General features: G+C 45.6%; 2 protein-coding genes across 6 annotated transcripts in view; one reads left to right on the top strand and one right to left on the bottom strand.

Annotated features, from left to right (window-relative positions):
* The first annotated feature begins 224 nt into the window (after window positions 1-224).
* SFXN4 (sideroflexin 4) lies at window positions 225-24,559 on the top strand. Of its 3 annotated transcripts, none has more exons than XM_068548642.1 (14): window positions 225-390; window positions 1,760-1,825; window positions 3,707-3,781; window positions 4,684-4,710; window positions 4,794-4,848; window positions 5,412-5,437; window positions 6,364-6,417; window positions 6,503-6,559; window positions 6,692-6,757; window positions 7,425-7,503; window positions 8,485-8,600; window positions 15,829-15,914; window positions 17,675-17,792; window positions 18,889-19,293. In XM_068548642.1, exons 1-14 carry the CDS (start codon window positions 352-354, stop codon window positions 18,964-18,966), a joined length of 942 nt encoding a protein of 313 aa, XP_068404743.1. In that variant the 5' UTR covers window positions 225-351; the 3' UTR covers window positions 18,967-19,293. The 3 variants fall into 3 exon arrangements, with proteins under 3 accessions (XP_068404743.1, XP_068404742.1, XP_068404741.1); XM_068548641.1 differs by lacking the exon at window positions 225-390 and adding an exon at window positions 24,090-24,559 and having other exon boundaries at window positions 1,011-1,825; window positions 18,889-18,968; XM_068548640.1 differs by lacking the exon at window positions 225-390 and having other exon boundaries at window positions 1,013-1,825.
* The window catches only part of DENND10 (DENN domain containing 10), an 18,426-nt gene continuing 13,554 nt past the window's right edge, over window positions 21,213-26,084 (bottom strand). For all 3 annotated transcript variants that reach the window (XM_068548637.1, XM_068548638.1, XM_068548639.1), the window contains 2 exons: window positions 24,227-24,321; window positions 21,213-22,761 (listed from right to left, as the gene is read on the bottom strand). In XM_068548637.1, coding sequence (XP_068404738.1) covers window positions 22,585-22,761; window positions 24,227-24,321 — 272 coding nt within the window. In that variant the 3' untranslated portion in view covers window positions 21,213-22,584. The remainder of the gene's footprint in view (window positions 22,762-24,226; window positions 24,322-26,084) is intronic.

Raw genomic sequence — 26,084 nt, 5'->3', positions numbered from 1 at the left:
AGCAAGGGTGGGAGGCCTTGACCTGTGGGAGAGGTGGGCTCACGGCAACAGCGGGCGCGCGGGGCCCGGGGCGCTGGCGCGTGGTAACGCCGAGCAGCGGGCGTGCGGGGACCCGGGCGCGGGAACAGCGGGCGCGTGACGCGGAGGAGCGGCGGGCGCGCGGCCCCGGGAGCGGGGATAGGGGACGCGCGCGCCCGGGGCGGGGCTCGCCGCCCGGCTCCTCCTCCGCGCCGGGCCGGGCGGTCGCGGCCTTTCCCGGCAGCTCCTCGTAGGTCTCAGGAAGAGGAGCAAGCAGGAGGAAGAAGCGCGGGGGCCGGGCGGCTCCTAGGGTGCAGCGGCGCCGCAGCCCGCATGGAGCCCAACGTGCGCTTCTGGATCACCGAACGCCAAGTACGGCCCGGGCCTGGCGCGTCTGGGGACGGGGAGGGCGTGGGCCGCGCGGCGTGGAGTCGCAGCTGGCCGCGGTGACCTTGGGCAGGCCACGTGGTCGCAGCACCCGCCTTCCCATCTCAGACCCCGGGAGGGGACGAAGGAAACCCAAGCTTGCCGGATGCCGACGGCCATGGCTGTTACCGTGCGTGGCCTCTGCCGCAGGTCTCGCTAGCGAGGGTCGCACAGTATCCCCCTGCAGATCGCACGAACTGAGGAGTCACTCCCCACCACTCAGGGGTCTGCCTTCCGCTGCCTAAGCTGTTGCTGAGCATCAGGTTGGAGAGGAACAGGTCCTCCCAGGAGGCCCCAGCTTCCCTGAGTCTGTAGGCTCAGCCAACGGACAGTGAGACTCGGGGCTGCGGGAAGCCGCCATGGCCGGAAAGTAACCTAGGCCCCATCTCAGAGTGGGGCTGGGCGGCGCTGTCCAGTAGGGACAGGATGGGAGCCGCATAGGTAATTCCAGATTTTCTAGTATCCACATTAAAAAACATGGCTTTTAAAATTTAAATTTTAATAATATATTGCATTTAGCCCAAAAGATATAAATATTAATATTTCAACATGTAGTCGATATAGAAAATTATGAATGAGATATTTTACATCCTTTTCTGTAGGAAGTCTTCGAAATCCCGTGTATGTTTTTACACATACAGCACTCTCAATTTAGCCTGGCCACATGTGGCTAATTGGACAGCACAGTTATAGAGTGTTCTCTTTCAGCCTTTACCTAAAGTAGAGCCTAGCCTGGTTCTCTTAGGTGGGGATGTTGAGGAAGGACAGGGTACTCCAGGTGTCCTGGCAGAGCCAGACCTCAAAGCTGAAACCACTGCAAAATTTGGGGACTTTTGGGAGCAAACCGTGCCTGCTTTCTCCATATGTGAACTGCCTTTATTGAGCCTTCACTGGGGTGTCTTTATGTCTAACTCGTTATGACTAGAGTTAAGCCTTATAACCACCACAGGAGGGTGAAGAAACAGATTCTGAGACCTTTCTAGGTAGTGCTTCAAGGTCATATATGGGGTGTCAACATAGGCCCATTTGACCCCAAAGTCTGGGCTTTTAACCCTCAAGAGCACTTTGATATTGGAGTGGTTAAGAGCACAGGCCATTGGGTCATTTCCTGGTTGGGTTTCCTTGAATCCATTCATGAGTCCTTGGAAGCCTCAGTTTCCTCATCTGTAAGATGGGGATGTTGTGAGGATTCCAGGAGATGCTGCAAGAAGAAGGCCCTATTAGGTTCTCAAAAATAATGTTAACTGTTATTATTATCGTGTATCTTGGTTTTTCTGCTGCCAGTAACCTCTCTGGTGCTCTTGCCCCTCTTAAGTCTTTTATTCAAAGATTTCTTCAGTGGACAGAATTATTGGATCCTACAAATTTGGTCGTTTCAATTGTAAGTATTTTCTTGTTTTCAGAGATAGTGAATTTCACATTTTATTCTGAAACGTGAAGACTGTGTGTCCCTTTTGAAAGCAGTTGAGATAACAGAATTCATATATGTTATCATGTTTTTATTCCTTGCGAATGAGCTTGTTGGATTGGAAGGGTGGTACATAAAAGCAGACATCTATTTAACAGGTAGTAACAAAGGGGATCCAAACAAACCTCCCTGGTAATGGAGGACAGACTGGCAAAGCTAGTTGCAGACCTTGACCTAGGGTTCTAAGGGCAAGGTATAGCAAGGAATTGGGGGAGGTTGTTTAGAGAAGGCAGGGAGGGAGGGAGGGCCAGGGAGGAAATGTCAGGAAGAGCGGACTGTAAGCGAAATGGGGGAGGGTGGGCCAGGTGGGCCAGGTCACCCAGTTACTAGGGTTTTTTGTTTTTTGTTTTTTCTGCCGTGCTGCGCAGCATGTGAGATCTTAGTTCCCTGACCAGGGATCGAACCTGTGTCCCCTGCAGTGGAAGCACAGTCTTATCCACTGGACTGCCACGGAAGTCCTACTGGGGCTTTTATTTTAATTCAGGTGAACCAGGCACTTCTTGAAGGTCCTTGTGTGTCATTCAGACGAGGGGGGTTTGTACCTAGCCATGTGGTGAGTAACCAGAAGGGACCAGACTGTGAGCAGTTCAGGGGATGGATGGCTCAGCGGTCCGAGTGAAAGATGAGAGTTTGAACCAGGTGTGGCTGAGGGATGGAGAGGAGGAGAGACCCTGTCACCAGCAATGATCCTCGGGGCCAGATCCACAGGGATGCTCCTGTCCTTGTGCTCAAGTGTTCCGTATAGTCTTGTTTATAATAGAGAAAAACAAGAAACAAGCTGAATGCCCGTCAGTAGGGAAATAGAGAAGTATAATGTAGTATATTCATGCAGTGGAATACTGATCAGCTGTTAAAAATGATGATCTGGTGATCAACCTATGATATGAAGTGGAAACATACGATATGTGTGATCTTAAATGGAAAAACATGGTATCCATGATGTTTTGTAAAGAACTCAAGATGCATATAGTACAGCATTTATGCAAATTACAACATAAAAAATCGAAACTACATATTTGTTTTATGGATACATGTATTCATGTATGTACAGATACGAACAATGGGCTGGAAGTTTATACCTTGAATTCATAATAGTGGTTACCTCTGATAGAATGGGGAGGAAATTGAGACTGGGGGTGATGGATCTTTTGGGGGAAAAAATTAGAAACAAATATAACTGAATGTTCACAGTTGTTAATTCTGGGTGAGGGGATTGTATGTAATCATTTTTTAAATTTCCTTATTTAATTTTTTTTCTCAGATTAAGTAAAAAAGAAGAGAGAAAATAAGACTAAACTGATTAGATGTGGGTATGAGAGAGAGAGAAGGGACTTCCAGGTTTCTGACCTGTGTAGTCAGGAGGATGGTGACAGTCGGAGAGGAACTGGTGGAGGGGATGGGGCAGGTGGCAGCAACAGTGGGGTAAGCCGCTGGAGCTGTCTAAGAAGCAGGGTGGGGGACTTCCCTGGTGGTCCAGTGGTTAAGACTCCAAGCTTCCAATGCAGGGGGTGGGGGTTCAGTCCCTGGTTGGGGAACTAAGATCCCACGTACCGCAAGGTGTGGCCAAAAAATAAATAAATAAAAATTAAAAAAAAAAAAAAAAAAAAGAACCTGGGTGGTCTGAATCTGAATGACACACAGGACTATCTAATGGAAACTCAGGGGGTACAGAGCCTTAGCTACACGTTGCTTTAAAATTAAAATCAGGTGTGAGTGAGCATGTGCTGCTTAAATCTGTGGATAAATCTGAACAATGTTGAGATCATTGCTTGATTTCCTTATCTCTGATTATAGGAAAAAATAGAAAAATCAAGGCAGCTATTGTTAACACATGAAGATGCATCCAGAAGTGACTTGGAGGACAAAACGGTATGGCTCTTGTTCCCAGGTGTGCCTGGCTCAAGGCTGAGTAGGGTTGCCTTTAGGTGATTTTACTTGCATGGCGTGAAATCAGGTGGGATTTTGCCATTGTAAACACTGCCCAGTTGGGTTAGCTTTTTAAATGTAGGTAGGATTCCTTCTTGTAAACCAGATTAATATTAGTTACTAGTGTTAGGAGCTGGTATTAAGAAGAAAAGGTATAGGGTTCCTCCTGTGCAACAGATATTTGCAGTTGCAGTATCTGTTGTGAGGATTCTCTGTAGCTGATTCCTGGAGCCCCATGGCAAATTCCAGAACGCAGGCAGGCCTCCAGAGTCAGAAGCTACTTCCTACTAGAGGCAGTGAGGTGATAGTCCTGCCCAAAGACTCAAACCAAGTGTTTGTTATCTACCTTGCAGTGTACAGGGCTTTCCGGAGGCCGCAGACATCAGTCCCTCCAGGCAGCCTGCGGAAAGCTCACACGTTTAAACTTGGTTTTTCTAAGAACTTGTTGGGGCCTCTGAGCTCACAGCCTGGCTCTGTTACAAGTGACTTGGCTAATGGCGTGGTCTGCACACAGGCCACTCTGCTCTGAGCCAGGGGAGGCTGGCTGCATTCGGGGACTCACCCGAGGGACGAGTTAGGTGTTGGACTCTCCCAGGTTAGAGACTTCGGGCTTTTTAATGTTTTGGTCATTTTCATGTGGATCTTCTCTTTGCTTCCTGTCAGTTCATTTGTTTGATTCATTTGATTCACTTGTTTTGATTTGTTCGGTCCGTGTGGTAGAGAACAGTTTGCCCTCCAGTCTCTGAAAGGTGGAGCAAAGGTGGCACCAGAAATGAGACTGTAGAGGAGATATTCTGGCTGCTAAGCCACCTTTAAAAGCTATTGCTTGGTTTTTCTCTTTTTAGGTACAAGAAGCTTGGAAGAGAAGTCTTGTAAGTTTCAGCCCCATCCTAATTTTTAGCCTAAGATAACAAAACCAAACATCAGACTCACCTTTGTGTTTTCCCTTCTGAAGTCAACAGTGCATCCTGACAATAGCAAGCTGATCCCTGGTCCTTTTCGACCTGCAGGTGAGTTGATTCTAATTTTCAGAGTGGTTTGTAACCTTTAGAAAACCTTGCCTCCCTCTAGTCAAGTGGTTGGTCCCCCTGGCAACCAGCCCCCTTCCTTAGGTGCTTTCCCAAGGTCACTGCATTGACATTATCTCAGGTGTGGTTGAAAGGGGCTTGTTATGAAGAATAAGAGACACTCCTTTCACCTTCGTCGCCCTTCTCACTTAGGACATTTCAAGGGTTTTAGGCTGTGTGCCAGGAACAGAGAGGAAGAGCAAGTATACATGTCTTATTATAAGTCACAGTGTCACGGATGTATTGAATTCATGTGGAAGGGTGAACAAGGACTTGGAACAAGTGACCACTTACCTTCAGTGAGCAGGAGCCTGGTCAGATCTAACTCTGCTGTGCTGATTTAAAGTTCTGCCACATGCACAGCTATTATTTTTATTAGGAACAAAAAAGCATGTGTAAAAAGTACCCTTTGGCGTCCGTGCCTTCATTCGGCCTGAGAAGAGGTTTTTAGGTGGGTGGTTTTCCACCCGCTCTGCTGTCACTGACCCTCTTGTCTTTTTTGCCAGCTCTCCTGCCTTTCACGGCGCCCATGGTGAGTAAGCTGCCGCTCACCGCTCTGAAGCTGGGGGTTTAGGAAGATGTCCACCCATCTCCTAAGCTCAGTGGCTGGTGTCCTCCAGCTCTGGACCTCTGTCCCGTGACTGCCTGATAGATGGTTAGGACCCTGCACCTCCGACCCTTGTCCACTCCCCACCCCACTCCCACATATCCCCCCCGGGCACCAGGGCCTCTTGAGGGTACACAGTGTCATAAGGTAATCCTTTCTTTGAACACCTAGCGTGTGCAAAGCACTATGGAGCAGATTGATGAGTTAAGATGTGCTCCCTGGCACAAGCCCATGTCACTGGCTGTCACCTTCTCTCCGCAAGCCCTCCCCTTCATTCAGGCCCTCCCCTGGAAACCGGAATCGCCCCCCGCGAGGCCGTCCACCTTGGCTCTCATGAGGTGCTCTCACCAAGTGACAGCACCCCTCTGCCCCTGTAGGTGCTGCTTCTTAGCTGCCCTGCTCAATTGTCTGGAGATGGGGACCACTGTGAAGCACCCAGGGGCTCTCAGTGCCCGTGGGTGCCCATCCAACATCACCTGTCCACTGCCCACTAGCCCCCTGCATCGCACCTTCCTCTACTTTCCCTGCTCCTGGGGTCTCAGGTCTGCATCTACCCTGGGGAAGTTCTTTGCTCCACAAGCCCTCCCTATCCCCAGACACTCACAACTCTGCTTTATTTTCTTTTTTATTTATTTTTTTAATTGGAGTATAGTTGATTTACAATGTTTCAGGTTTACAGCAAAGTGATTCCGTTATACATATATATCTATTCTTTTTTCAGATTCTTTTCCATTGTAGGTTATTACAGGTTCTTGAATCTAGTTCCCTGTGCTACACAGTAGGTCCTTGTTGTTTGTCTGTTTATTTTATAATACATATAGTAGTCCGTATCTGCTTTATTTTCTTTACAGGTATTTCTGTCAGTGCTGCCAGTAAAAAGTCTAAAGTCCATGATTTTACCTCAGGTAGCAACTCTGTCTATTTCATAATTATTGAATTTTTTTGTGCTTGAAACCAAAATGTGACATGTTAGCCTCTGCCTTCCTGCAGGTTTCCTTCTACACCTACAGTACAGTCTTCAACATTGTCAATGGAAATGCAAGTTATGTGAGTATTATGAGGCCCACAGGGTATGCAATTTCATATTGTTTCTTTTGGCGATCTTGTGTGTTTGTTTTAATTATCTTTCCTGGGTAGAACTCTGGTATTTGCTAAATAGGAACTTTTGTTTTCCCCTAGGATCGTCGACCCCATGAGAGTATATTACTAGGAGCAGGAGTGATTGCTTCTTCCACCTTTTTTGGAGTATGTATTTTAAAAATCTGTCAAGTCTTTTTTATTCCTCAGAATGAAAATTTTACGTTCCAATTTAATTTAGAAGGTGTGATTAAGACATGAAGAAGAAAATAAAAGTCATCTGTAATCCTATCACCCCAAAATTGTGTGATTATTTTCCACGTTTCTAGGCATGGACTCAGTACTGTTATCTTTAAAAACAATTAATCCGGGGGACTTCCCTGGTGGTCCAGTGGTGAAGACTCTGCGCTTCCACCGCAGGAGCTGTGGGTTCGATTCCTGGTCAGGAAACTAAGATCCCACATGGCAGCGCGGCACAGCCAAAGGAAAAAAAAAAAAAATTTATTCACGTTTATAAATATGTTACACAAATTGTGTATTGCTTTAGATGTCAGGACACTAATGGGAGAAAATTTAGATTTCAGAGTCCGGTAAGCCTGGGTTCACATCTTGGCTCAAATTCTTAATGGCTTAGTGACTCTGGACAAGTTCTTTAGCCTCTCTTAAGTCTCCAAGAGTTCCTCTGATGATCAGGGAGAACACGTCAGTGTTGCAGGAATTAAAACAAGAAATACACGGAGAGCACTTGCAGGGGTCTTACCTGTAACAGGAAGTAAGTTGACACTAGCTCTCTGCTGGTCCCATGCAGTAATGGTTTTTCTCTCTTATTTTCTAGTTATTCCCTCGTTTGCTCCAAGTAAGATTTTCACTGAATAGCGTTTTGAGCAGAAACGTCATTCCTGTCATCATTCTCGGTAAGCAGGGAGCCTCCCTCCATCTTCAGGGATACCCAAGTCCCTGTGGCTGATGAGGGCCGCTGTTTGCATCTTGCCGGTGCCCCCAGGCCCAAGTTAGGTCTTTGGTTTGGGAGGTGACACTTGTCTCTGTAGATAACCCCTTTAGTTGTCCAAGGGTGAACACAAACCTAGAAACACAAATTACATTTGAAAGACTCTGTACAAGCCCTATCCATGTATTATTTCGTTTAATCTTGACAACAACTTAGGGTAGGTAATATTATTATTCCCATTTACAGATGAGGAGACTGAGTCAAGGGGAGGTTAGGGAACTTTTCTGGGGTTTCACAGGGAGAAAGTGGTGGTCTAGGGGATTCCAACCCAGTGGTCTGACTCCAAGGGAGTGACAGAGATATTAACCAACTGTTTTAAGTTTGCCAGCCTGCAAGTTCACTAGTTCACGCTCCACATTTGGGTTTGGGAATCATAGCAGCTTGAAGAGTTAGCAGAATTATGTCAGTGGTAAACTTTGGGAAATTATGTTACGGAAACTTGGTCAAACCAGCTTCAGTAGGGACTTCCCCGGTGGTCCAGTGGTTAAGACTGCGCTTCCACTGCAGGGGGCACAGGTTCGATCCCTGGTCAGGGAACTAAGATCCCACCTTCCACGTGGCGCGGCCAAAGAAACATTAAAAAAAAAAAAAAAAACAAACCAGCTTCAGCAAAGCAGGTAGGCGTATTTCAAGGACCCCAGGGTTTCTCCGGGAATCCTGTCAGGGGTGTCAGAACCTGGTGCTGGTTTGTGGTCAGGATCCAAGACTGAGAGCCCAGCAGTTCTGACCCTACCCCACAGCCCAGAGGAGAGCTTGGTTGGCCCAGTACCACCCGAGGATCAGGAAGTGCAACCATCAAAGAAACAGGCGTGACACTGGAAAAGATGTTGCTTTATTGGACCGACACTTACCTCTCTGTTGTGTGTTTTCTTCTTTACATCCACAGCCCAACTCAGTGGACTGAATGTGGTTGCATCGAGAAGTTTGGAGCCTCTGCGAGGGATTGAGGTCATGGACAAGGAAGGCAGTGTCATAGGCTATTCCAGAAAAGCCGGGACAAAGGTAGGGGGACGCATGAGATGGAGCTGTAAGCTGCTTGCCTTTTGGGAAAAGAATTGAATTGCCTGTTTGAGAGCTGGTAACAAATTCATGTCTCCCTTTAACCTTTTCTTATCTGTCTTTTCTTAGGAGGCTGAGAGAGAGAGTTTACATTTTGTACCCTGATGTTTAATTTTTAAATTTAAAAAAATTTTTAATCTGTTCTCTGCAGTAAGATCTTTTTCTTTTTATAAATTTATTTATTTTTTATTTTTGGCTGCATTGGGTCTTCGTTGCACGCGGACTTTCTCTAGTTGTGGTGAGCGGGGGCTACTCTTCTCTGTGGTGCGGTGGCTTCTCTTGTTGTGGAGCACGGGCTGTGTGTGCGTGGGCTTCAGTAGCTGTGGCACGAGGGCTCAGTAGTTGTGGCTCGCGGGCTCTAGAGCTCAGGCTCAGTAGTTGTGGCGTACAGGCTTAGTTGCTCCGCGGCATGTGAGATCTTCCCGGACCAGGGCTCAAGCCCGTGTCCCCTGCATTGGCAGGCGGATTCTTAACCACTGTGCCACCAGGGAAGCCCCACCCTGATGTTTAAAAGGTGATGCATTAGTCTGGGTTCTCCAGAGAAACAGAACCAATAGGATATCTGCCTATCTATCTATCACCTATCTATATATATAGTAAGACATTTATTTTAAATAATTGGCTTGTGCAGTTTTTGCACTGGGAATGTGTAGGGCAGGCCTGAAAGCTGGAAAGTCAGGAGCTGATGCTGTGGTCTTGAGGCAGAATTTCTTCTTTGGGAAACCTCAGATTTTGCTCTGAAGGCTTTCCAACTGATTGGATGAGGTCTATCCACCCTATGGAGGGTAATCAATCTCCTTTACCTAAAGTCAACTGATTGTAGATGTTAGTCACATCTACAAAACACCCCCACAGCAACACCTCGGTTGTGTTTGATTAAATACCTGGGAACTACATCCCAGCCAAACTGACCCCTAAGATGTGTCACAGATGGATGTCCGCCAAACGTTTGGCCCCTGTCTGAAGGTGAGATCTTGTCCCCCAAGCTCAGCATCTGCCCTCCCAGCCTGCTCTGTACTCGGGGAAGTCAGTGGACACTGTCTCTGGGTTTAAGAGAAGCCCTCCGTGTCCACCTCCCAGTGGATTTTCTTAGAGTCTTCATCTTTAAGGACCAGTCTGCTGTCAAGAATGGCCTGAGGAAATCCAATGCTCTGACCTAAAACTCCTCTAAAAGGCCTCCATTTCTAAGACTTCTTATTGTTAAATAGTTTATTCTTTTGCTCAATCCAACACAGTAGCTTCTGTCTGCATTCAGCTCAAAGAACCTGCAGTAGTCTATGGTTTCATTTTGGGTATAGACTTAAAAAAAAAAAAATACCTTTCAGGAAGTGAGATCTTTTTTGATCTCTGTGAAGTGACTTTAGCTAAAGAACTGTAACGTGAGGCAGTTGCTCACAAAGCAAAGGGAGTAGCTGGGCTTCTCACAGTGTCTGCGTTCAAGGGGGCTCCCTGAGCCAGCTTGACCTCCTTCTGCCCAGAATGCTGGTGGGAGAGGTGGTCAGGTAAGATGGCCTCTCAGTCGATCGCTAAATACATCATTATTTGGCTCGTGAAACATGTTACTCTAAATCCTGTCACCGATTTACAAAGCTGAATTGTAAACCACTGGATACGTGCTACAGTATTCCCACCAGCCCATCTAATAGCAGGTCTGGAAATAGTGGCCACCTTTCTAAATGAATTACAACAGGGACATCATAATTGCAAGTAACGGGAGAGAAATTGCTGCCAGAAATAAAATACCTTGTTTTGGAAATGAAGGTTCTATGTTTAAGAAACCACCCTAAACGGTCCACCAGAGGGCAGACAGCAGAAGCAAGAAGAACTACAGTTCTGCAGCCTGTGGAAGGAAAACCACATTCACAGAAAGATAGACAAAATGAAAAGGCAGAGAACTTGGTACCAGATGAAGGAGCAAGACAAAACCCCAGAAAAACAACTAAATGAAGTGGAGATAGGCAACCTTCCAGAAAACGAATTCAGAATAATGATAGTGAAGATGATCCAGGACCTCGGAAAAACAATGGAGGCAAAGATCGAGAAGATGCAAGAAATGTTTAACAAAGACCTAGAAGAACTGAAGAACAAACACCTAGAAGAATTAGAGAACAAACAAGCATAGATGAGCAATACAATAACTGAAATGAAAAATACACTAGAAGGAATCAATAGCAGAATAACTGAGGCAGAGAATGGGTAAGTGACCTGGAAGACAGAATGGTGGAATTCACTGCTGCAGAACAGAATAAAGAAAAAAGAATGAAAAGAAATGAAGACAGCCTAAGAGACCTCTGGGACAACATTAAACACAACAACATTCGCATGATAGGGGTCCCAGAAGGAGAAGAGAGAGAGAAAGGACCCGAGAAAATATTTGAAGAGATTATAGTTGAAAAATTCCCTAACATGGGAAAGGAAATAGCCACTCAAGACCAGGAAGCGCAGAGATTCCCAGGCAGGAGAAACCCAAGGAGAAACACGCCGAGCCACATAGTAATCAAATTGACAAAAATTAAAGACAAAGAAAAATTATTGAAAGCAACAAGGGAAAAATGACAAATAACATACAGGGGATCTCCCATAAGGTTAACAGCTGATTTCTCAGCAGAAACTCTACAAGCCAGAAGGGAGTGGCACAACATATTGAAAGTGATGAAAGGGAAGAACCTACAACCAAGATTATGCTACCCGGCAAGGACCTCATTCAGACTCGACGGAGAAATCAAAAGCTTTACGGACAAGCAAAAGCTAAGAGAATTCAGCACCACCAAACCAGCTCTACAACAAATGCTAAAGGAATTTCTCTAAGTGGGAAACACAAGAGAAGAAAAGGACCTACAAAAACAAACCCATAACAATTAAGAAAATGGTCATAGGAACATACATATCGATAATTACCTTCAATGTGAATGGATTAAGTGCTCCAACCAAAAGACAGGCTCGCTGAATGGATACAAAAAAAAAGACCCATATATATGCTGTCTACAAGAGACCCACTTCAGACCTAGGGACACATACAGACTGAAAGTGAGGGGATGGAAAAAGATATTCCATGCAAATGGAAATCAAAAGAAAGCTGGAGTAGCAGTACTCATATCAGATAAAATAGACTTTAAAATAAAGAATGTTACAAGAGACAAGGACGGACACTACATAATGATCCAGGGATCAATCCAAGAAGAAGATATAACAATTATATATGCACCCAACATAGGAGCACCTCAATACATAAGATAACTGCTGGGCTTCCCTGGTGGCGCAGTGGTTGAGGGTCTGCCTGCCAGTGCAGGGGACACGGGTTCGAGCCCTGGTCTGGGAGGATCCCACATGCCGCGGAGCAACTGGGCCCGTGGGCCACAGCTACTGAGCCTGCGCATCTGGAGCCTGTGCTCCGCAACAAGAGAGGCCGCGATAGTGAGAAGACCGCGCACCGCGATGAAGAGTGGCCCCCGCTTGCCGCAACTAGAGAGAGCCCTCGCACAGAAATGAAGACCCAACACAGCCAAAAATAAAAAAAATAAAAAAAAAAAAAGATAACTGCTAACAGCTATGAAAGAGGAAATCGACAGTAACAAAATAATAGTGGGGGACTTTTAACACCTCACTTACACCAATGGACAGATCATTCAGACAGAAAATTAATGAGGAAACACAAGCTTTAAATGACACAATAGACCAGATAGATTTAATTGATATTTATAGGACATTCCATCCAAAAACAGCAGATTACACTTTCTTCTCAAGTGCACACGGAACATTCTCCAGGATAGATCACATCTTGGGTCACAAATCAAGCCTCAGTAAATTTAAGAAAATTGAAATCATATCAAGCATCTTTTCCGGCCACAGTGCTATGAGATTAGAAATCAGTTACAGGCTACAAACAACAAATGCTGGGGAGGGTGTGGAGAAAAGGGAACCTTCTTGCACTGTTGGTGGGAATGTAAATTGATACAGCCACTATGGAGAACAGTATGGAGGTGCCTTAAAAAACTAAAAATAAAATTACCATATGATCCAGCAATCCCACTACTGGGCATATACCCAGAGAAAACCATAATTCAAAAAGACACATGCACCCCAGTGTTCATTGCAGCACTATTTGCAATAGCCAGGACATGGAAGCAACCTAAAAGCCCATCAAGAGACGAATGGATAAAGAAGATGTGGTACATATATACAGTGGAATATTACTCAGCCATAAAAAGGAACGAAATTGGGTCATTTGTAGAGACGTGGATGGAGTTGGAGACTGTCATACAGAGTAAGCCAGAAAGAGAAAAACAAATATTGTATGTTAACGCACATATGTGGAATCTAGAAAAATGGTACAGATGAACCAGTTTGCAGGGCAGAAATAGAGACACAGATGTAGAGCACAAACGTATGGACACCAAGGGGGGAAGTGGTGGTGGTAGGGTAGTGGTGGGATGAATTGGGAGATTGGGACTGACATGTATACACTAATATGTATAAAATAGATAACTAATAAGAACCTGCTGTATAAAAAATAAATTAAATAAAATTCAAAACAAAAAAAGAATCACCCTAAAGAGACATCTTTAAACAGCTTTATTGAGGAGGAATTTACATAGTATAAAATTCATTGTAAGAGTACAGTTTCATGAATTTTAGTAAATTCAAACAGTTGTGCAACCATCACCACAGTCCAATTTTAGAACATTTTCACCACCCTAAAAATTTTTCATGTGCCCATATACAGTCACTCTCCCTCCCACCCCTAACCCCAGGAAAACACTGATCTGCTTTTAAATTTATTTATTTATTTATTTTTGGCTGCGTTGGGTCTTCGTTGCTGCACGCGGGCTTTCTCTAGTTGCAGCGAGCGGGGGCTACTCTTCGTTGTGGTGCATGGGCTTCTCATTGCGGCGGCTTCTCTTGTTGCGGAGCACGGGCTCTAGGCATGCGGGCTTCAGTAGTTGTGGCTCACGGGCTCTAGAGTGCAGGCTCAGTAGTTGTGGCTCATGGGCTCTAGAGTGCAGGCTCAGTAGTTGTGGCGCACGGGCTTAGTTGCTGCATGGCATGTGGGATCTTCCCGGACCAGGGCTCGAACCTGTGTCCCCTGCATTGGCAGGCAGATTCTTAACCACTGTGCCACCAGGGAAGTCCCCTGATCTGCTTTCTATCGTCATGGTTTTACCTTTTCTAGAAGTTTCATACAAGTGAATCATACAATATTTTTGTGTCTGGATTCTTTGACTTTTGAGGTCCGTCCAACTTTTAAGGCATCAGTAGTGTGTGGCTTTTTATTGCTGAGCAGTGTTCCATTGTATGGCTGTACCACGTTTTGCTTGTCTACTCCCCAGGCAATAGATATTTGGATTGTGTCCAGTTTTTGGCTATTACATGTGATGCCGCTCTGACCATTTATGTACGACTCTTCGTGTGGATATATGTTTGCATTTCTCTTCAACTCAAATTTAAGTGCAGGGCATGGGTATTGTTGTGAACTGTTCACAGAGCTGGAGAGAAGAGTGACAGCAAATGTTTAATCCACAAGTTGTTCCTCAGCACCTCCTCCCTGCTGGGCGCTGTGCTGGGCTCTGGAGACCCACACCCTCACCAGTCAGCGTCCCTCCTCTCCAGGGGCTGGGGGCGGGGAGGCAGCCTCGGGTCCTGCTACCCACTTACCTAGCCCAGCTCATCGAGAGAAACTTCCTTTTTTGCATGAAGGCCAATTTAGGGTAAAAGAAAGGTTTGATGGTCTGCTCTTTTTTAAATGTTTATCTTTCTCTTAAGAATAAAGTGTCTGCGACCGTGCGGAAGCATTCTTTTATCACTTCCCTGTCACCGAAAGGTTTATTTTCTTTGGCTAAAGTTTCAGAAACTGCGTAACCAGCAATATCTGATTGTAATGGGGCACCTTTGATCAGATTTCAGGATCCTAGTCCGTGCTGTTTTCCTTGGCCTGGCCTTGTCAGCTACTCAGTTGCAAGCTGTCACGCGTCTTGCAGTGTCTCCTCATGACCGGTGTCTGGTTTGGAATGTCTTCTCTTCCACACGAGACAGATGGAGTGAGGCTGGCCTCGCCTCACTGACGTCGAAACACAGCTTGCTCAGCAGCCACTTTTCTCCTCCTGGAGTCGAACAACTTTATCTTGTATTCCTGAAAGTTTATTTTAAAAGCCACCTTTCTTGGCGCCCTGTGTCCTCGTGGGGGAAGGACATTCCCGCAGAGGATCGGATGAGCTGAGCGTTAGTGTCCTAAGCAGAGAACAGGCGCGCTGGGTACAGCAGAGGAGCCCAGACAGCGGGCTGTAGCCCCAGGGTCACAGGGTCATGGGGTCATGGGAGGACAGAAGTGCACAGAACAGAGTTCAGGGGAGGGGGCGGTGGGGAGCGAGCCTGTCCATCTTGCACTGAGCGGTGCTGTGTGTGGAGCTGCGTCTTGTCCAGGGCTTGGGTTCTGAAGTTCGCACGCAAGTGTCATTTATAGTCAAAAATTTCCCTTGAAAGTCTCTGACATTGTTCTTAAATATGCATGATTTTGTGCATATAACCCAGTCAATCATATGTTTAAATGTTCAATATAGAGAGTAATGTATATTCTAGAAAAGATGACAACATGGTAGGAAATATACCTACGTGTTTACACAAAATAAAATTTTATAGCACATTGTTAATTACACAAGCCAAAGATGGGTGCATACAGGAAGACATATTCATGTTGCATGTGGGTGTGATGCCACACCAGTGCACTCGGAGCCGGGCTTCCTCCACTGGAAGGGGTGGGAATAACTGGGGGGGCCTGTTCGGGAGAGGAAGGCCAGTGGCAGAGTCCTAGTCTGGAAGGGTCCTCAGTGGCAAGTCCAGCATTTCCATCAAACGGACTGCCATCTGCTTCTAAGTAAGGATTTGTCTGTAAGCTGCCTTTGCTTGTGCCTGGTATTTTAGTTGGGGTGGTTGGTGGGAGTGATGGAGACCACTGTGGAGTCAGGGAGGTAAATCCCATCTCCGGTTCCTCTGGCACCAACCCCAGGCATCCTCTGTACGTGCGCACGTCAGGCGCTGCCTTCACTTCTTTGCACATGCATTGTTTTTCTAAGAGAGAAGGGAGAGCTCCTGTTTGCCAGCCTCTGTCATGAGTTGCGAGATGCCTGGAAACTGTCTCACTCCACGTGCTAAGCTGCTTGCTTTTCATTTCCACTAGGCCATTAAAGACACGGCAACATCCAGAGTTGTGCTGTTTGGGACCTCAGCTTTTATCCCTGAAGTCTTCTCATACTTTTTTAAAAGGTAAGAGGTACGCTCATCTCCCCAGGTAGGAATAAACATTTTAACAATCAAAATTGTATAAAACTTGTCAAATACTGAACCTGGTTGGAGAGGTGGGAATAAGTTGTTTCAGGAATCTTCCTTCTAAACACGCTTCATCACAGTTAAGACAGTAGGACTGATTTAGGGCAGATGTGCAAATCCCGATGTGCACATTCCAACAAACCTGGAATCTCGCCCAGGCCCTGTCCTCAGTTACGTCTGCTCCTTGGGCATGTCCCGGCACCTGCTGAGGCTCGATTCCTCGCTTCTAGAATGAATGAGTGTGGATGATTTGCGGGTTCTCCCAGCTCTGATATGCTATGAATATTGCTCAAGCCCCTTTTTCCCCCTTCATTCCAAGCATGTGTTAAATTAGCTTAAGTGGCCCAGAATCAGTAGACTGCCATCCCTTTTGAGAAGCGAGACATGGCCTGTTAGGAGGAGAGCCTGGGATCAGCCAGTACGAGAGGCCCCACTTGCAGTGAGTAGCTTAGGGCAGAAGGGAGATGCGTTGGTTTAGATATTGGGTACGGTCAGGGTACGTTGCCTGTGGCAGCTGATCAGAAGCTCTGGTGCAGGACGGTCCTCTCTTCTCCTTCGTGGGTGTTGTCTTCCTTCTCTCCCACCACACACTGGCTTCTTCATGTTGAGGGGCGTGACTGCAGCCACCTCCCAGCTCATATCCTTGCAGTGTCCTGATGAGAGAAAAACACAGCAAACCCTGGGGGTTTGGAGGCAGGGAATGTCTTCCACTCACTTCACAAACTCCCAAGGAAGGATTCTATTGGCCCAAGAGGGGTCACCTGCCTGGTGCTGAACCAGTCTGCTCTGTCCAGGTGGTGAGCTAGGAAGTCCCTGCTAGGACCACACGAGGAACACATTTCAGGAAGTAGCAGTGTCCTGAGCAGAGCCAACTGTTACTTCCCGTGGTCGATCCAGCTAGGTGGGTGTGGGGACTTCTGTTGGGTCGGGATCTTCCTGAACCTCTCTGGCTGGCCTCAGAGTGGGGGCTTCTGGAAAAGCGGGGGTCCTGCGGTTCGTCCCCTGAGGCCTGCACAATGGCACCCGCTGTCTGGTGACGAGAGATGGTCCTCATTTCCCAGTGGGCCTTGGGTGCCTGGAAGGACCTCATGTCATCCCACAGCCATGATGGTGTCCAAGCTGGAGTGACCACCGTGGCTCTTCCGACTCAACCCTTTCATTTTGCATCTGAAAATACCCAAGGCTCAGAAGGGGAAAGTGACTTGCCCAAGAGCACACAGTCTGTCAGTGGCCGAGCCCCAGCCGGACCCCAGGACCCCAGGTCTCTGACTCCCAGGCTGGGCTTCTTGCACCTTCTTCCCACACTCTCAAAGGCCATGGTCAGAATGTCACATCCGTGTCAGTGTAGCCCAGGGGAGAGCACAGGCTCTAGAATCTGACCTCTCACTTTTAAGAATTTGGAGATTTTTGACAAGGGACTTCACGGTCTGTGGCTGCAGCCTCTTGTTCGTGTGAAGGGGATGATGATAACACAGACCTCATAGGGTCATGGGAGGATCTAATGAGCAAATGCGTGTGAAGTGCTTGACCCGGGCCTGACGTGTAGTGAGCGCTCTGTGGGTGCAGCTGCTAGTATCGCCTGTTTGTGGGGCAAGTGGGAACCAAGTCCGGGCCTGCAGCTGCTGGCGAGACAATTGGACACCATTCGAGCAGAGGGCCGGCCTCTAAAAAAAGCCCTGGTACCTTGTCTCTTACAGGACCCAGTTTTTCCTGCAGTGTCCATGGTCACTGTGGACCCTAAAGCTTTCTTGTACTATTCTTGTCATGGGACTGATGGTGCCAGTTTCTTTTAGTGTATTCCCACAGATTGGACGGGTAAGTGTCCCCCTTCGACTGCCTCTAAAAATCTATGTGTAACTCTTTCTTCCCCTAGTTATCAGAGTGAAATAAATTATTCTCCGAAAAAATCTGCGAAATTTACAAAAGTATACAACAAAGTAACATTATTTATGCATAATCCCATCTCCCAGGTCACTTGTACAGTTTTGGATTCTGTTTTTCTTAACTATATATCTGAAGCATTTTTCTGGGACGTTAAAAAAAAACCTTTGAGATATTTTAAATACTTCATAATATACTATAGCGACACCCCACCCAATGGAACTTTCCGCAGTGATGGAAATGTTTTATATCTGTGTTGTCCAATGTGTGTAGCCGCTTATCACATGCGGCTGTTGAGCACTTGAAACGTGGCTAGTGTGACTGAAGAACTGAATTTTTAATCTAGTTTAATTTAATCTTACGTGCTCACATGCAGCTAGTGGCTGCTGTTCTATAGACCAGGGTGTATTATGACCTATGGTGCGTCGGACTGCCTGCACTCAGATTCCCAGCTCTTCCATGACCCTGGTCAATCTGCTTAAACGCTCTGAGGCTTAGTTTCTATTAAAGACAGATGATGATCATAGTACCTCTGCAAAGCCTTGTTGCTGGTATCAAGGACATTATTGATGTAGTAGATATCGATTTCTAGCATTTCTTGGCTGAACATTTCAAATGCTTGTTGCTGTCACCCCCGTCCCCAAACCCCACCAAGCAAGTCTTGGCATTTGCTGGACTTCTAAAATACCTTGTTGGTCCAAGGTGGGCATGACGTAGCTGAATGGTGGTCCTGTCCTGCCTAGGGTGGTTTGCAGAGAGAGCCCAAGGCTAAGAGGGATTCTGCCAGGCCCCTGCCCAGGGCACCTCCTTGGACATTACATGGGCCACAGCATTTGTTTATATTTGAAATTTTCCATAAGAAATTTCTTAAGAAGTTAGGTTAATGTTTTTTTGTTATAGATTAGACATCACTGAAAAGGTTATGTGAAATAGATGCTTTCTGAAATTGTGTTGTTTTATTTTTAAACTTGGCTTCTAAGGCAAGAAAACGTCTTAATGTGAATATTAAGAATTTAACTTTGTGTTTTAGATACAGTGCAGTGAGCTTGAAAAGGAAATTCAATCTGCAACAGAAGAAACAGAACTCTTCTATAACAGAGGGGTGTAGGGGTGAGTTTTAGGTGAATTTGTTTGGTACCTGCGTGAAAACCTTCCTCCAAGGTTTCAGTTTGGACAGCCCTGCCAGAAGTGTCCTGGAACCCCCAGAGGTGTCTGCGCCAACAGGATGGCTTCCGATTACACATGCCAAGACTGTTTTGAGGCTGATCGTGCCTAGGGTTAAACAAGCTTGGGTGGAAGGAGAGAAACGGGGGCTGTCCTGTCTAACCCACCACACGGGGTTGCTGAGGGGATGCATGTGTGATATAAGATTCAGTTTTCTATTCGTCAAGCCTGTGAAAGGATACTGTGAACTAATAAACTTTTCTAAAGTTGAGTATTGGAAAACAAAGGAGAAAGGTCCACCAATGCCCATGTGCCCAAGGCACAGGTATTAAACTGATGGCCCATCTCGAGGTGTATATGTGGGGAGCCAATGAAGGCCTCCAACCCCCAAAGCAATCCTGTTTCCCTTCTCAGCTTACTCCTGTTGGACAGCTGCTTAAAATCTTTGCCAGCTGCTGCCCAGCTCCTTCTTTCTCCTCACTGGCAGGTGACCCTGTCTCCTCCTCCACTGTGAAAGCCAAGGCTATTGGCCTCCTGGCACCAAACCTGCTGACCTACCTCCACACACGCCCGGCCTCCCCTCCTTCGTGCAAAGTCAGCTGTGCCCTGGGCTTGAGCCCGACCCTTCCTGTTTCTTCAGGGCCTTTGCTCTGCAGCCTCCACTGCTCCTCTGGCTCCAGCCTCCCCCCCTCTGTTCCTTCTCAGTAGCATTTCAACTGCTTGAGTCACCTGCTTCATGAGAAAAGCAAAACCCTCCCTTTGTAGCCAGACTTTTTCAAAGAGTTTTCTACCCTCACTGTTTCCACCCCGCCCTCCACTGCTGAGACTGCTGTCATCCGTGCCCCCCCAGATGCTGGTCATACTGCCACTGCCCCCTGTGCAGGCCTGTCGTGAGGCTTGCTCTCCCCTGCCCAACAGGCCCACGTCCAGTGGCCCCCTGCGCTTTGCCATCTGGATGTCCACTTGAGACCATCTTTCCCTCCCAACCTCAGGAAATGGCACCACCGCGTACCAGTTTCATCAGACAGGATCACTGGCCTCAGCCTTACTCCCCCATCGCCCTACCCCATTCAGCACCATTGGGCTTAGTCTATTAAGTCTCTAGAACTCACCCCTCCGCGTCCACTGCCCAGCCCAACAGCATATCCCCTGCTGGTGTCATTCGTCAGTCCATCTCCAGCCCGCTCTTCTAAACCACACCTGCTTAAAAGCCTTAAATGGCTTCCCAGTACATCAGGATCAAGTCCAAATTCCTCGCCGTGGCAGGCAGGAGCCTTTACCTTATTCATCTCTTGCCACTCCCTCTCCTCACTCTGGACTGACATCCAGTTCCTCAGATGTGCTGTGGTCTCTCTTCTCTGGCCTTCCCACCGGCTGTTCCCTCTGTTCTGGGCTAACTCCTCCCTGTGCTTCAGGTCTGACTTGGACGTCAATCACTCTTCTCCAGGAAGCCTTCCAGGATTCACAGTACTGAATTAGGTGCCCTTCCAATGTGCTCCCATAGCGCTCGTATCATGCCTAGCACTTGCCACACCGCATGCAATCCCCTGTTTGCTGAACCTATGTGCCCACAGGCTGTGCACCTTGAGAGCAGGAACTGTTGTCTTGGGCACCAAGGAAGCCCCAGGATACGCAGTCCACGGTGTAGAGTAGGTACCCAAACGTATGCGTACTGGATGGAGGGCTGTTTCCAACACACCCTGCCCCAGGTCATCTAAGAATGCACCTGTGGCTTTCCATTTTCCCTAGGCCACAATGACGGTTATCTCCAAATTGGGTAAGTAAAAGATGTTTCACAACAGCCTAAAAGGACAAAATCAGTAAAAGTGATCTATCAGTCAGCTCCATGTAGCCACAGGCTTATACCAAACAAACTTAACAAAATGTGTAATGGCTCCAAGTGGAGGTTCAGCCACTGACAGATAACTGAGTAGTAATGTGAGAGCATCTTTTCAGAGAAGGCACATGGACCTCACAGTCAGCTCCAGGAAGTGGGGGGTGGAGGAGGGCCGGGCAGAGAGAGAAGGGCTGAGCCAGTGGTGGAAGGAGCCAGACTGCCTCACTTTCAAATCGGTCTTTGGATAATTCCCCGGTGGGTTTGCAGTTGACAAAAAAGGGTTTTTTCTTTTGTTTGTTTGGGGTGGGGAGAATTAGAGAAAGAGGGCACAATTTTTCATATGCCTAAAACTGTTGAGTATCAAAATATTTCATTTTATTTCTGTATCATAAATTTGTCATTTTAACAACTTTGACCATTAGCTAATAGAGTAATACAAAAAAACGAGGGCAAAAAAGATGTTAGTATTCATTCTCATAAAGTGCAGATTTAATTTTCAATTGTTTGCCTCAGTAAACATCATCTCATTTCAAATCCTCCCCTGCCCCCACCCAAGGAGGGGCTATTTAAAAAATTTTTTCCTTAACAAATGTCTAACACCAGGAATAAATGAAAGATCCAATAAAGACAAGCTTTTTTGCAAACATTTTTCTGGGTAAGATTTCTAAGGGCAACAGTACTGAGTGAAAAATAACCTTTCATAACTAATATGAATACATATAAGAAGAACATAATTTAGACCCCCATGCTTATTTTGCAATTTTTAGGTCTCCAATTATGAAAAAGTTACCTAACTAAACAAAGAACGGTTACCTTCATACGTGGCCACATTATTTTTACTGATGTTGTTTGAAGACATTCTCTGGTTTTGGCCTTTACAAGAAGGTAATTCTCACACTCTCTCACCAATTACATAAGGCTGCTGTTTCAGCCATAGAGACATTTATATTCCAAATGGGCTTTCTTCTTTTACTCTACTACATAAGGACTGGCATCTTTTTCAAAAGAATACTGCTAGCAACTGGGTTAATTAAAGAGTACTAATGGCTTAAGTTTGCCAAATGCTTATTGCCTCTGCAACAGTATAAATATGGATTATTAAGTTGTCTACTCAAGTATAAAATCTATGCAGAACCCTCATACTATAGGCAAAATGTTCAAAGGCTAAGGAAAAAAAATTTCTTTTACAAGAAAGTGCAACTGCAGGGTCTTTTGAATGATCTTCTAGATGGTTCTGCAGAAAACTTAGTAGTTTGGCTCAGAAAGTAGAGTTCCTCATGAGGAATTAAAGTTCTTCCTAGAAGAATACAAAGCAAAATTTCAGGCAGCTTTCTGAAAATAAACCATTAGTTTGTGGTTACACACTGAGACAAACTGGAACTTATAATAATGAAGGCTTTCAGATTTGCTGTGATTTGCAGGAGGACTTGACAGAGCTGTTCTGCTCTTACTCCAGGACATCAGGCTGTTTTATAATGTTATATATATAGGTGGTTACAGCACTTTGTAAACATTGAGAGTAGGCATGAAATTAATCAGATAGGAGGAAATCAGAAGTGTCTTCTTATGTGTTTCAGTGCTTTTTCAGGTCAAATTGCAATGCTTTCAAATAAATCATTAAAAATATAACATTTTCTTTGTTATTTCCAGTATTTTACACAGTTAATGGATAATCATGGTGCTAGGGCTTTAGATCAATTATCAGTGATACATTCTGTCCCACCATCAGATTTTCAGCATTTGTTCCGCGGCTGCTAGATGGTAGAGGAAGTTTTCTGTTGCTGGTGGAAATCGTCTTTGCTTTAGTGCCTCATAATTGAGCACTCGCTTTTCTCCATCATCCGAAACTTCTGAAAATGGAGCCAGGTTGGTGAAGATTTCTTTTGTTTTTAGGGAAATATCCTTTAATAGAACAGGAAAATACACAATACGTTAGTATCAAAAAATTTGAGTGCTCCAGAATTCTTCCTGCTATTCTTAAGTTTATCAGACTAACTTTATAAATTATAAAAAATGAAACATTTAAAACAACAAAAAACCCATGTCATGGTTAATTTTGAGCAGTGGTGATGGTGGGGTCGGTGGGGGGGGTGGTTTAACCATTTTTAAAGTGTGCAACTCAGTGGCATTTTAAGTGCATTCACAGTATTGTGCAACCATCGCCACTATCCATTCCTAGAACTTCTTCATCATCCCAAACCAAAACTCCGTATCCATTAAAAAGTAACTCCCCACCGGCCTCTCCCCAGCCCTTGGCAATGACCACTGTGCTTTCTGACTCTACGAATTTGTCTATTCTAGGTACTTCATATGAATGGAATCACGATATTTGTCCTTTTGTGACTGGCTTATTTCACTTAACATGTTTTCAAGGTTCATACATGTGGTAGCACGTGTCAGAACTTCATTCTAAGGCTGAGTAATATTCCACCACATGTATATACTACATTTTGTTCATCCATTCATCCGCTGATGGACATCTGGGTTGTCTTCACCTTTTGGCCATTGTGAATAATGCTGCTGTGGGACGTGCGTGCACAAATATCTATTTGAGTTCCTGCTTGGAGTTTTTGATATATACCCAGAAGTAGAATTACCAAATCTATGTTAATGCGATGTGTAACTTTTTGAGGAACTGCTATTGTCTTTAGAACAGATCTCTCCCCAAAGTCCCCTCCTGCCTGGGATGAGTGACCCAGCACCTGCCGCAAGGGCTTTATTCCCCTTCACTGACTGACATTCCCCTTGGGTGGCTGAGGACTCAGCAGAGCTCGCATTAAAGTCATGTCTTTCCCCTGGTTTGCTGACATCATTAACTTATTCAAATATTTTGAACCCGTACAACATGGCAGGCACTCTCATCATACATTATACTGAGTCATCTGTGTATCACTTTTAGTCCATGAAAAACACAGTAATACAAAACTCAAATTTACACATTTCACCAACATTGTTTTCCCTCTAATGTTGACAGGGCAATGGGTGGGCAATGACCATCTGTCCGGTAAGACAGTCTCAGTGTTTGGGTTCTCGGGACAAAACCTGCCCACTCCTCCTGGCCATAGCACTGAAGAGAAAGGACACTGCTGCTGGCAGGTCCCCGCCAAACCCTATGGCCCCTCTCACCACTTGGCAATCACATCTTTCACTATAAACGCTTGGCTTTGGCACCAACGCCCTCTGTCCATCTCTCCCTGGAACCTGGTAACTGATTGGCTCATCTTCGCCAGGGCCATCCTGCAGACCTCATCTCAGCAGCTGCCAACCGGCCTCTCCAGTCACTTCACTCTGTGCCCGTGAACAGCAGATAACCAGCCGCTGCCCAGCGATGCCGTTTCGAGACTCAGTGGGAAGATTAAGGCATTACCTGTATAACCTGACTGTCTGATTTCTCTGGATCTTCTGCCGACTGGACAATTAACTGACCGATTTCTTTATGTAGTTTGCCCATTGTCATGGCCTCTGGTGAGATCAAGAAGAATATGTTGTGTGAATATTTAGATGTTTACACAATGAAAAGTAATCATCCATCTGAAAACTTGAACGATCACACAGAGGGAATTTTCAAAAAGCAACTGACAACCCTCCCATTTCCATCTTATTACTACACACAAATATGGTGACACAATAGGAGGTAAGGCATGATCATGATTTATATACTTCACGTCCAAAATAAAAATACACCACCACAAAACCAAAATTCTGACAAGAATTTTTATTTTTCTTTCTAGACAAAACCTAATGAAATCTGACTGCCTATAGGTTGTGACTCTAAGCCAACAGCCTGACTTTCCTGTCCAGGTCTTCGCAGTTGAGAATTCATGTTTATCTTTCTGGCAGGGATGTTGTGAAAGCAGCACTTCCTGTCAGTTCTGCAGAAGCAGCTCAACATTCACTGTGTAAAGACCCTTGGAAACGAGCTAAGGCAACAACCCAAGTTACATTAATTATATACACTGCTATTTTCTGCAGCCAGAAGGTTAACAGAAATTTCTGTTTGATACTCTGAGGGACAAACTCCACTGGAATGAGCCCGTTTTATAGACTCAGAGCAGCAGAGGGCAGCAGGGAGTTGCCACGCCTTCCGGTCCTAACGCTTCAGCAGTTTCAGTGGCCCTGGCCACAGCTAGTTTTCTATCACTCTGGCTTTACAAAAGGCAATATCCCCTAAAGACCTGATACTATATTTTGAATTTTCCACCATGAATATTTATTATATTTGTAATTTCAAAGTGAAAACAAGTTCTGGTTCTATTAATTTGAGGTTGCTAGATAAAACCTCACATAATCAGAACCTAGCTAACAAAAATCCCCAATTGGCTGGCATTCAGCTGCTCCCACTTTTAGGAGAAAGATAAATGACACTACAAAAGCTGTTATCTGTATGTAATTCCTGTCTAAAACCAATACCTCATAGTGTCCTAGGCTCAAAACATATTTAACCCAATCTTTTCTACTTTATGCAGCTGTAATTTAGGATAATTTACAGTTGCCAGAGATGACCCTATGACACTAGAACACCCTTTCTTGGTCATTAGCCCCAATAATACTCTCATTCCCTGGTGCTTACTGAGACATCCTTCAAGAAGATTTTCCACACGGGAGTCATATTCAACCCTCGTGTAGTGACAAATGTCTGCCCACTCTTTGCTACTCCTTCCTTTATAAGGTGGAGTCTAATTCTTCTCCCTTAATAACTTGCTTTAACAAATAGAATATGGAGGAAGTGATCATGTATGACTTCCCAGACTAGGTCACAGAAGGCACTGTGGTCCCCCCCTCTCTTGAATTACTAACTGTTGGGGAGACCAGCAGACACGTGGTGAGAACACTCAAGCTGCCCTATGGAAAGGCCCATGTGGTGAGGCCTCCTGTCAACAGCCATGTGAGTTAGCTTGGAAATGGATTCTCTAGCCCCAGTTGAGCCTTCATTTGACTGCAGCCCTGGCAATATTTTGATTAAAACCTCATGAGAGACCCTGAATCAGAACCTCCTAGCTAAGTCACTCATAAATTCCTGCCCACCAAAACTGTGAGATAAGTATTTGCTATTTTAAATCACTAAGTTTAGAAGTAATCTCTTATGCAGCAATAGATAACAAATACACCTTGTTTGAATACGAAACTGAAGAAACAAGATAAACAGACCATTTATCTTATTAACATATACCGTACAGCGTAAGCACTCAGATGTATCCCTAAAAGCGTTATTAGGTCTATTAAAA

Source organism: Eschrichtius robustus, chromosome 7 (genome assembly GCF_028021215.1).
Source record: "Eschrichtius robustus isolate mEscRob2 chromosome 7, mEscRob2.pri, whole genome shotgun sequence".
NCBI lineage: Eukaryota > Metazoa > Chordata > Mammalia > Artiodactyla > Eschrichtiidae > Eschrichtius > Eschrichtius robustus.
Note: the sequence above shows the minus strand (reverse complement) of the source record. Positions and strands in the feature narration are given on the sequence as shown.